The sequence below is a fragment of the Notechis scutatus genome, chromosome 1 (assembly GCF_049901735.1).
Source record: "Notechis scutatus isolate UNSWTSFEM ecotype Mainland chromosome 1, rNotScu1.2, whole genome shotgun sequence".
Lineage (NCBI taxonomy): Eukaryota > Metazoa > Chordata > Lepidosauria > Squamata > Elapidae > Notechis > Notechis scutatus.
The window spans coordinates 316,049,926-316,062,401 of record NC_142009.1 but is presented as its reverse complement, the minus strand read 5'-3'; the positions used below and the strand labels follow the sequence as shown (position 1 = coordinate 316,062,401).

Genomic DNA, 12,476 nt, shown 5'->3' with positions numbered 1-12,476 from the left:
AGACAATGAAGCCAGACTAAATTCAGTATCAAATTGGTTCAAGAGCACAGAATTTTTTAAAGGGAATATGAAATTGTATCATATCAATATCATGCTATGGTCATTCTCATAAAATGACCATCACTGAGGGTGGAGCCTGCTGCAAAATACCCAGAAGGCAAATTAATGAAGATTTTTTTTCTGCCCCACTCCCAATCAAAGATTTCTGGGGAGCTAAGTATTTTTCCAAAGAAAAGAGAAAAACTACTAGATGCAACTCTATATACATATTCCATTTTAATTCTGTAAAATCGTGTGTAACCTACACAGAGCCCAGAGGTTTTCCTGTATAGAAAAATATTTTAGAGATTAGTGATCAGGTTTCCACCTACAGGCAACCGTTTAGGGCAACTACATTAACTATTTATAAACTGCTCAGGCAAACTAACATAAAATCCAAGAACTTCCGATAAGAATTATCTAGTGAAGAATGTCAGACAGATAACAGATAAAATATTCAGTCACAGATAAAATATGAGCAGGAAGAAAGTGCTAATGCAGGCAGGTCCTGTGGTAGCATTAGAAGCAATAGAAAGTAGAACATAGAAGACTAGTGTCAGACGGGAGGTCTTTGGAAGTCTTCTAGTCCAGCTCCCTACAATAATTTTGTAAGAATTTAGAAGGCTGTAGCAGTTTACGCCATCTTGCATAACATTGCTTGCTGTGCTATGCAGCCTTCTTACTTCATATATAAGCAAGGTTAAACTGCCATCTTTATGATACTAGCAAAACCCCAATTCTTTGGTACGTATTATCCTCTCTGTGCCTAAAGAAGGCTTTGAAATGTATGTCAAATGTCTTCCACTTGTGCCGATTTACTCAACGATAAAGGTGATAATCTCGTTCAGGGTTTCCCATGTTTATAGAACATGGCGACTCACCGCATAAAAGGCCAATTCAACTTGATCACTGTCTTTGATAAGTTATTGCCTATATGTTGTGATTTTTCTTCTCTAAACAAGGAGCCTCACCTTTCAAAGATAACGCCATCTACTTCCTTACCTTGATAATTGCAAAACAACAATTCAATTACTTTACAATACCTTTAGAATATGATCTAATGTGATGGAACCTACAGAGGGCCAATGCTCTCTGACATCAGGACTCCTGCCTTGACTGATCACTGTATTCCTATGCTAGCTTAATAAACCAATTTTGTTGGATCTCTCCAGTCATTGGCTGAAGTCAGTTTTTCCACCATTGTCCTGACCCCTTTATATTATTTCTTGAAATCGGGTTGACAGGCTTAAATGCCAATGTCCTTGCACAGCCTTCCTGATAATTCATCTAGTGTCTAATGTCCCACAACATATCAAAAACTTGTCCTGGCTGCTAAAATTTCAGTTATGGGTGGGGGGGAAGCATAACTAGACAGCAACTACACCCTCTGCAAGCCCTTCTTCCCTTTTCCAGACAGATCTGTACTGTTGTTGAAGGAACCTGTCAACATGGGTCTTCAGGATTTGTTTCTATTAGGATTATTTTGGTCTTTACTGCTATGCAGGATTGGTACAATCAATCATTTACTCCTCACGTACAGCCAAAACATCATAATCTACTTCATTGGCTCAGGGGAAGAATCAAAAGACAGTGTTATTTCTACACTGTTAAGTAAAAGGGAAGAAAGGAGGATTTCAATTTGCATAAAATTTGCACATTGATTCATATGTACAAATGCACATCTTAAATTTCTTGAGGGATCTCGCCCATAAAACTGGGATCAACTCCCTTTCTCTTTGGGGAAATCTGACAGCCTTTAATAGAGTTAATGACCTTTTTTATTTGATTAGCAGGTTCATATAGGTCCTGGTTGTTCTAACTTACTCTTATTTCACTGCATGGTCCAGATTAACACCCATTTTAATAATTATGGATGTAGAAGTCTTAGTCTTATCTCAGACAACTGTTTTAAGCTGCAACAATAATATTTGCATACTGAGTTCTAAGCAAATTTTATTGGAGCAATTTGTCATTACTTGGGGAGGGGTTGGTTATTTTGTATTGTGCCTCGGTAAAGGTACATTATTATCATTATCAACATCAACATTATCATTATTATTATTATTGTTATTGTTATTATTATTATTATTATTATTTCTGTAACAAGAAAGATAGCCTACTTATAAGGAACCTGTATGTTTTGCTGCACATCCTGCTTGCAAATTAAGAGACAAGATTCCAGCTCTTTTTTATGGGTGTTGATCGGACAGTTTTTAAAAGAGAGGATACCTTCAAATACATGGGGGAACATAGGGCATATAAACAAAAAGATCTGGAGGACACATATCAATTCCCCCCGACCATTGGTCATGCTGGTTAGAGATTATGGGATTTATGTCCAAAATATCTGGAGCGTAGCAGCTTGCCTGTCCCTAGCTTAAAACTGTCAAAGCTCCACAGAGCATTTCCTGAGTCATATTCCTTTTCATGTTCAATACAGATTTACTCATAAGATTATATTTAACAGTCCCGCATGTGTGTAGCCATGAACAAAACAGATGCTGCTAATGGAAAAGGGCTTTCTCTCCCTCTATAGCAGCTTGTACACCCTCCAAAAGCATACCGGAAAATTAGGGGAAAATTCCGGAGCATATCTGGAGGATGCTTTATGAAAGAAAGAATTAATTCCAACTGCTGCACCACTTAATATTTACTTCCATGGTTTTGAAAAATAACATTAATCTTGAATATGCATTTTTAAAAATCTCCTTTTAAATCAGTGCTGTAACTTAGAATGGGGGGGGGGGAGAGAACTTTGCTAGAGTTTCCAAATTTTGCATTGCTTTTCTTTTAAAGTATTTAAAAGAATATTTTAAAATCTATTTTTATAGTTCTGAACAATGGATGCATCGATTTTTAATTTTGCTGATGTTATTCTGCTGCTTTTGAATTATTTTGTCTGAGTTAGCTTCCTTGATTGGAAGTCTAACCTGCTATAACAAAGTTCTCCGGATGTTCTCATCCTTCATGGTGGCTTAAACTGGATTCCAGCTCATTTAAAAGACAAGGAAAGGATAAAGGTGAATGGTGTAGACAGAAATCAAACTCTATGAGAAGAGATTCCCTTCCTTCCTTCCTCCCTCCCTCCCTTGAAATATAGCCTAACCTTTCTCAATATGGCTCTCAACATGCCATACTACATTATAATATTATAACATATTATAACATGCTAGACCAATACTCGAATACATCTCATCAGTCTGGAATCCGCACTGTATATCAGACATTAATACAATTGAGCAAGTCCAGAACTATTTCATGAGAAGAGTCCTCCACTCCTCTACTCACAACAGAATACCCTACACCAGTGATCCCCAACCTTTTTATGGCGCGGCCCAGTACCGACATCAGCTGGGCATCGCCATCTTGTTTTGATGAAAAAGTGCCCGGTGAGCTCACCGGAAGCACTTTTCATCAAAACAAGATGGCGGCGCAGAAGTTTCCAGTGAGCTTTTCCGGGTAGAAATGGCTTTCTACCGGAAAAAGCTCACCGAGCGCTAGGCCGCCATCTTGTTTTGATGAAAAGTGCTTCCAGTGAGCTTTCTACCCGGAAAAGCTCACCGGAAGCACTTTTTCATCAAAACAAGATGGCGGCGCCCAACAAGCCAGCGGCCCGGTAGGACTGGTTCCACGGACCGACGGTCCACGGACCGTGGTTGGGACCCTGCCCTACACCACCAGATTTGAGATTTTGGGCTTGGACAACCTAGAACTACGCCGCCTACAGCTGAACTTAAGCATAGTACACAAAATTATCTGCTACAATGTCCTACCAGTCAATGACTACTTCAGCTTCAACCTCAACAATACAAGAGCACAAAACAGATACAAACTCAATGTAAACCGCTCCAAATTTGATTGCAGAAAGTACGACTTCAGCAACAGAGTGGTCAATGCCCGGAATGCACTACCTGACATCCTCAAACAGCAACTCTTTTAACCTTAAACTATCTACAATTGACCTCACTCCATTCTTAAAACGTCTGTAAGAGACTTTCAAGAAGAGATTGGACTCCCATCTGTCAGAAATGATGTAGGGTCTCCTGCTTGGGCAAGAGGTTGGACTAGATGACCTACAAAGTCCCTTCCAACTCTGATTATCTGTTATCTGTTATTTGTAAGGGGCGTGCATAAGTGCACAATCGTTCCTACTGTCCCTATCCTATTGTCACCATTTATTCGTACCTATTTCCTATATTCATACTCATGATTATTCTTATACCTATTACCTTGTAAGTGGTTTACAAATCAAATAAATTAAAATAAAATAAATAAATAAATAAAATTTGTAACATTCCTTCCTCCTCCCCCCAAGGTTTTGTGGCTAGGGTTAGGGTCGGTTAGGGTAAGACAAAGCAGCCAGCCTAAAATCAATGAGACAACTTCTGCAACTAAGAACAGACTTGAACCCATGTCTCTCCAATCCTAGAGAAACACCTTAATCTCTCCTCAACTATTGTGGGGAAATCACTATCATATTATAAGCAAATTGCACTCTCTCACCCAGAGCATTTTCAGAAGTATGCCAGTCAAGCATCATTCTAATAATCACACATAACTATTTAATAATACCACCACTGCTTCATCTTATTTGCATTAGATTGGCTCACACTGGAAGATTTTTCCACTATAATCTTGCCATGCGAGTATTATTATTCTTCATTAAAGATAGTCCATAGATGTCACAGAATGGTTGAACTCCAAATATCAATCAACATTTTTGCATACTCCCCAATAAGAAAAATTGTTTTGGGTGCATTTCAGATGGTGCTCTGTGCACAACATTTTATGTGTAGGGTGTAAATAGTCGAATCATATTTTTGCTCAATGAGTTTAAATATCTGTATCTCCATCATAAGGAACAACAGCACCCTGTGCATAGATGTTTAAGAGGAAAAATAAAATAATTTCCTTTTGTATCACATCCATGAAGTCTGCATCCAGTAAATAAATAGAACAGAGTCTTTTCTGTATTTTATTATAGTGTCCCAGAAACATTAGGTGGCACAAATGCAAATCTAATGATGGATGCCACCTAGGACTATAGGAACAGATCACCACAAATCTGACTGCTGAAATTTAACATGTTCAATATACTTTCCCACCCCCTTCCATTTTACTCATATAACTCCAAGTTATCTGCCCCAAGCAATTAAATTTGGACAGTTACCAAATGCATGCAGGACCACATTTTCATTTGACCCTAGTAAAAAAAAAAACTTGACATGCTGATTATCCGACAGAAGGAAGAACTGAATTCTCATATTGTTCCTAATCCACAACATGGGATCCACTGTATCCCAAACGATTAAAATTCTGCCGCAAAAGTCATCCGTGTTTATTTTTATTTTTTTTAGCAAGTCGAGTGTTGTGGTTTTTTAAAAAATAAAAAATAAAATCCCAAGGCACCTCGTGGCTAGAACAGATGCACAACAAAAGCCGATTTGGGTTTCTGACCAATGGGTTGAATTATTACCATAAATTAGAATATGCAAAAAGCATGCAGGAAAAACTTAGGGGCGGGGGATATCCGCGAAAAAAAAAAAACCCAAGCAGGGCATGAGGCCGGATCTTGATACTTTACCAGAATCTCCCCCGAGGGCGGAGTGGGGAGCAGCGGTCACGTAAAAGGCCGCCACAGCCGCTCCCATCGCGCCAGCCCAACTCAATGGCCCCATTTAGCAGCAAGAACGCGCTCCTGCACGCAGCTCCCGCCTGCGGGCGCCACTTCCGGGTTCGGTGGGGAGTGGGCGGGGCCCTGCTGGATTGTTCCATTTTCCCAATTTCGGGACGGAGAGAAGCGCCTTCTCTTCCCGCGGTGGTTGCGTCCAAACGTTCCAGCTTACTCGTGTTGCGCTCCCCCGCCTGGGGAAGGTCAGCGCTGCAGGGTATCGGAGAGCTGGGACGGTAGTTCCCCTCCCCTCCCACCGATCTTATAAAAAAAGGTAATACCGATGTAAGACTTTGGATCTTGCTTTCCGTGCAGTTTGTCGAAACCCCGCTGGAAGTCGACACGTGGGAACGCAACACTATAACCGTGAAACCTGGGAAAGCACTTCACACGTTACGGAGGCGCAAAGTTGGACTAATTGTTTCGAAGGTCTTGTTTCAAAGCCGAAATGGGTTGGTAGGAAGTTCCGTGACCCATCCAGTTCCGTTTGTTACGGCGCACAATTTTTACCACGGGGGGAAAAAAACGCTGCAGAAAAACCTTGAAATTCGTATAATTTTATACACGCATCTGTGTGTGAATGGTGAACGTGGTGCTCTTCTTGACCCGTTCGGTTTTGCTGCAATTAGCTAACTGCAAAGTTTTTGCTTCATGCTTTCCTTGTTTCTTGCAAAAATCTTAATTATTTGTTGGGTTGCAGTAGATGTGGCCTGAAAGGTGATTATGCAAATGAGTCCCTCATCTGCTACATAGATAGAAATAATAAATCCAGTAAAAAGATTTTTAAATCCAACAGGATTCTGCCATGGAAGTGCACATGGGATCATATTTTGGAATGGTGGCTTTTAATTTAAAGAGAAAAATGGGATGCCAGATGCTACTAACCTTGGTGCCTCATGGACTCAGGAACTGAATGGAGGCTTGTGTCTGAGGCTCAGTAGCTATTGTGGAAGAATTGAACTCAACAGGGTTCTTCTTATATTCTTGGATAAATTAATATCACGTCCATTTTGCAGAGGTGGATAGCTTGCCTGGGCACTCACAAAAACATGGCAGCTCTTCATATTGAATGGCCTATTCAGATCATGCAACAGAGGGATGTGATGGGAAGATGGTTGGGTTAATTCTACTTTGAGGTTTAATGTGTTGCCCAAGTCACCAATGCCTGCCCTTTCCTAATGTGCTTGTTGAATTTAGAAAGCAATCCAATTTCATCACGCTGTAGTAGCGCACAGTAAAAATACAAAACAAAACAAAAAAGAAATCAGAAACATTTTAAAAAGAGCAAGTCCTCAAACAGGTAAGAACCCTGTCATCATTCTGAGTAACGAACTCAGGGAGTCGTGACTGACACTTTTTGCAGATTCAAGAGATCCTTTATTGAGTACGTCATATTGGCACTTAGAAAGGTGAAGCTAGCTCTAAATTATTCCCACGCTCAGGGATAGTTAAATAAGATCTCCCTGCCCCCCCTTTGTCCCTCAGGTCACATGGGCCAATCAGTCCAGGTGTAGGTTCCCCCTCAACTTTGACAAATGTCAGTTGAAATTACCTTGCTTCACACGACGGCTGGGAGATGATGTGATTAGCCCGCTGAGGCACCACATTCCTGAGTTTATTTATTTAATTTATTTATTCCATTTATTTAGTTTAGTTTGTCAAGCGTGCATGAGAAAACAAGTATAAGTATGAACACAACATATAAACATATAAGTATAAATTGGTATAAGTATATGCATAATGAGTACGAATAAATGGATAAATGGAAACAGTAGGACGGACGGTAGGCACACTGATGCGCATATGCAACGCCCCCTTTCAGACCTCTTTAAGAATGGAGTAGAGGTCCACAGTAGACAGTTTAAGGTTAAAGTTTTGGGGGTTTGAGTTTCCCCTTTCTCCTTGAATGGCAACCAAGAAACGAAGCAAAAGTAAGCATGGCTTTAGCTGAAGTAGTTTTGCAGGTTGACAGACCCATTCTAAGACAGCCTGAAGGATCGATCATCAGTGTTCACATGGACTTGGTTATGGCGGGAGTCCTAGAGAGTCTTCAAGGAGATGCTGTTTCAGAGGGCTGCCGCTTCAACAGAAAAGGCCCACTTCCTGGCTCCTGACAAATTAATAGGACTCAGAGCACAAATTGTATAGGACAAAGCAGAAACTTTTGGAGATAGGTTTTCTCTTGGATGACTAGGCCCTATGACACAAGCAACTTTTTCTTTGTTAACCAGCACCTTGAACTGCACACAAAAGCCAACTGCCAATCAATGCAGTTTGCAGAGGAGTGGGAGGACATGAACATAATGTAGCATGCCTATCAGGGCCTACCCTGTTCTATTCTGGAAGCTTCTGAGTGGTCTTTGAGAGTAGCACTTCACAATATTCCCTATGTAACAGGATCAAAGATTAAGGGACCATCTGGAAGGTTACTTGTGGCTAACATTGCCAGATGTTGAACAGGTAAGGACATAATTGAAAAAGTGAAGAAGTGGGAGGGGTTAAGGAGGACACAATAACGGTTTAACTTTCTCAATATCTCGGTAACAAACATTACAGCAAAAAATTGCAAAATAATTTACTCGAGTCTACAAGAAATTACATGTTCCAGTATCAAGAAGACTAGGTTTTTTTTAATTGAAGTATTTTTCCAACAAATCTTTATTTTCAAGAACCTGTGCTGGCAATAAAATAGAATTGACAAAAAGAAGCTTTTCAGAATTTCACAATAGGAACATGATGAGTCCTTAAGTGATCACAGATTTAAAGGGGCTGGATGGAATCTGATTGTTGGAATCAGGAGATAAATAATGGAAATCTAGACTGTTGAGATGAGAGAAAGAAACAGACAATTTACAATATCACAATACATAAAAGTTTGAATGATTACTGCTGTGAAAACTGTCCAAAAAACCCTCTGAAGATATTTTAAAAGCTGGATAATATTTTATTTTAAGACTATGCCTATCAGTTGTAACCCTTCATGTGCCTTTGGGGCTGGGGTGCACTTTAGGGCATGAATGTGAGGTGTGGGGGAGGTTACAAGATTCCATGAGTCTTGAGTTCAAATCTGGACCAGCATGGTGTGGTGGTTAAAGTACCACACAAGGAATGGGAACCCAAGTTCTAGTCTACCCTCACATGAAAGGTCACTGGATGATTTAGAGACAATCCTTCTCAATCCAAACAATCTCACACTAAGTTCTTGTTGGAGAAAAAATAGAAGTGATTACTAGAAGAGTAAGCTACTCTCCAAATCACCTGAAGGCAGGACAAGAAGCAAAGGATGGAAACTAATCAAGGAGAGAAGCAACTTAGAACTAAGGAGACATTTCTTGACAGTGAGAAAAATTAAATCAGTGGAACAACTTGCCTCCAGAAGTTGTGAATGCTCCAATACTGGAAGTTTTTAAGAAGATATTGGACAACCATTTGTCTGAAATGATATAGGGCTTCCTGCCTGAACAGGGGTTTGGACTAGAACAGTAGTCGCCAACCAGTGGGCCAGGGACCACTGGTGGTCCATGAGAAAATTTTGGTGGTCCGCAGAGAAATGTCACCCCAAAAGGACCCCCAAAAGCAATTAATCCAGGATGCGCGGAAACACAAGACTGCGCCGCCCACATGACCCGCGGGAACACAAGGCTTTCATTGCTTGCATTGCAAACACGAGGTAGTGAGGGGAGGGGGGAAAGGGCAGAAGGGGGGAACTTGCCCCACGCGCCCGACGCACGTTGCCTGGCCACCGGGCTGCTTCTTTCTGCTTCTGCTTTTGGCTGCACGCAAGGAAAGCAGCAAAAGTCTTTCTACTCCAAATTCCACCAGAAATGAGTCTTTGGGACCCTGCAAGGCCTCCTGCTCCAAGAGGCTGTGCCAGCGCAACAAATCTCACAAAGACTCATTTCTGGCGGAGTTTAGGGAGAGAAAGAAAGACTTCTGCTGCTTTCCTTGTATGAAGCCAAAAGTCTCTCTCTCTCTCGCCCTGAGTACGGAGCTGGAGACGGTATCCTGCGATCCCAAATAAAGAATGATCGATTGGTAGGAAACTGGGGTGGGGAATTTTCCTGCAGACTTTTTTTGAGATTTTCCAGGGTCTCTGGTTTGCAGGATTTAGAATTATGAGCTTGGTGCTATTATTCTGTTCTGTTTATTATCAGAACAAATGAAGCATACACTATGCATCCCAGCTTGAGTTCCTGGGTGATATATACATTAAATAAACATTAACATCAACTTTTGGCTTCCAACCAAGTCATAGCTCTCAGTCAACCTTACCTATAAAACAGGCATAATATTGTAGATAAGTCAACAATTATACTAAACCAATTTTCACCTCCTAGAATCTGGAAGAAAAGGCTGTTTAGAGCAGTGGCCCCCAACCTTTTTTGTGCCACGGCCCGGTACCGGCATCACAAAATGATCCGCGGCCCGGTACCGGCATCAGCACGCATGACAAGGCAAGGTGAGCCGAGCGACCGGCCAGCCAGCCGTCCCCCGCTTCTCCCCGCCACCTTCAACTCCTCCTTTGTATCTTTGTCGATGGGCTTCGCTTCGGGACGGCTTCGGGATGGTCGCTCGGCTTGCCTTTCCTTGAATGCTGAAAGAATCCCCGTGCCTTAGTTTCGTTTGAAGCCCCCCCCCTTCGATGAAACTAAGGCGCGAGGATTCCTTCAGGACCCAAACACCGCTTTCCAACCAGAAAAGCTCACCTGGAAGCACTTTCTCGTCAAACAAGATGGTGGCGCCCAGCAAACCGGCGGCCCGGTAGGAAATGTTCCACGGACCGGTACCGGTCCGCGGCCCGGTGGTTGGGGACCCCTGGTTTAGAGGATGATCACTGCTTTGCCCTGAAGAGATGGCTTGGACCATGCCAGAACAAGTAGGAAGTAGGAAAGACAGGAAAGAGATGCTGTTGGGTGTTTATTCACCATCACTACCCTCAGACAGACAGTCATTGACTCGATCATGCACTTTTGGTTGCCCAGGCACAAGAGAAAATCAGGAGATTCCTTTAATGACACCAAAAGAGACTGGAGCCTTAAAGAAGTTCTTCATATGTTAAAAACAGGAGTCCCCAAATTTGGCAACGTTAAGACTTGCGGAATTCTGGGAATTGAAGTCCACAAGTCTTAAAGTTGCCAAGTTTGGAGACCTCTGGTTTAAACTCTTATCTCTCCATCTCATCACGGAAATCTGCAGAGCAATGTTACATAACAATAGGCTGAGCTTTGATTGAGTTTCCCTCTGAGGAAGATCAGAATTTTAAAATGTGAAAAATAAATAAATGAAAAATAAATTGTACCAGTGGCCATCTTGACTGTTTTCACCACATTCTGGTGGATTGTGTCTAGCTGCATTAGGCTTCTAAGATGAATTGTACATTGTTTGCTTGCCATGTAGACTGTACAGGTAGTCTTCGACTTAAAACAATTAGTTTAGTGACCAAAGTTACAATGGCACTGAAAAAACTGACTTAAGACCATTTTTCACATTTACGGTCATTGCAACATTCCCATGGTTGTGTAATCAGAATTCAGATGCTAAGGAATTGCTTCATATTTATGATGATTGCAGCGTCCCGGGGTCATGTGATCGCCTTTGATGACCTGACAAGCAGAGTATTGTATTACTAACTTAACAACTAGAATGATTCGTTTAACAACTATGGCAAGAAAAGTTGTAAAATGAGGTAAAACTCACTTAACAAATGTCCTCACTTAGCAACATAAATTTCGGGCTTAATTGTGGTCACAAATCAAGGACTGCCTGTATTCAGCCAAAAGTCTAAACTGCAAACAAAGAAACTGCTGCAGACAATTTAGGTGCAGAGAAAAAGTACAGAGAAGAGCAACCAGGACGATTAGGGGACTGGTGACTAAACCATACGGTGAACGGTTGCAGGAACTGGGTGTGGCTAGTTTAATGAAGAGAAGGACCAGGGGAGACATGATAGCAGTCTTCCAATATTGGAGGGGCTGCCACAGAGAGGAAGGGGTCAAGCTATTTTCCAAGGTACCTGAAGGCCAGACAAGGAATAATGGATGGAAATGGATCAAGGAGAGATTCAATCTAGAAATAAGGAGAAATTTTCCGGCAGTGAGAACAATCAACCAATGGAACAGAAGTTGCCTTCAGAAGTTGTAGGAGCTTCATCACCGGAGGCTTTCAAGAAGAGATTGGATTGCCATTTGTCAGATATGGTGTACGTCTCCTGCTTGGGCAGGAGGTTGGACTAGATGACCTACAAGGTCCCTTCCAACTCTGTTAATCTGTTAAGATCTGTTAAAGTGGTAAGGTAGTTAAATAACTGGTCAGTGATTTTAGACATGGAAAATCTACAAGCAATATGTAGATAGTATTAACTAAGTTAATATTTTTCAGCTTGACCTGCTTTACAGGGAGTTGTCAGGGTTACCTAACATCTGATTTATTTGGGGGGAGGCTGGGTCATAAGTAGAGTAAGAACATAAAAAATGAGGTGTGTGTGTGTGCATATATATGGCATTCAACCACATTTATGAAGTCCATATTAGCACAAATCCATACTTGTTTTAAAAAAAATGAAAAGGACTTAATGGAATAGAAAACCAAGTAAATACATATATACATATTAATGATACCTAATAACCGCTAGGGGGAGTAACTAAGGAAGTTTTCCAAATATATTTGCTGCCCTCTAGTGATCATCTTATGTTGCCACTTCAGTTCTAAGTACCATAGCATAAACTTATAGAAGATTTTCAGATGCATTGTAAAGTGTCTTGATATG

General features: G+C 41.2%; 1 protein-coding gene across 5 annotated transcripts in view; it reads right to left on the bottom strand.

Annotated features, from left to right (window-relative positions):
* The window catches only part of TMEM260 (transmembrane protein 260), a 58,638-nt gene extending 52,799 nt beyond the window's left edge, over nt 1–5,839 (bottom strand). For 4 of the 5 annotated variants that reach the window (XM_087952363.1, XM_087952362.1, XM_026670207.2 and 1 more), the window contains exon 1: nt 5,624–5,775. In XM_087952363.1, coding sequence (XP_087808489.1) covers nt 5,624–5,717 — 94 coding nt within the window. In that variant the 5' untranslated portion in view covers nt 5,718–5,775. Of the gene's footprint in view, nt 1–5,623 lie in introns of all 5 variants that reach the window. The other variant, XM_026670208.2, reaches the window with a different exon arrangement.
* Between the last annotated feature and the right edge of the window lie 6,637 nt (nt 5,840–12,476).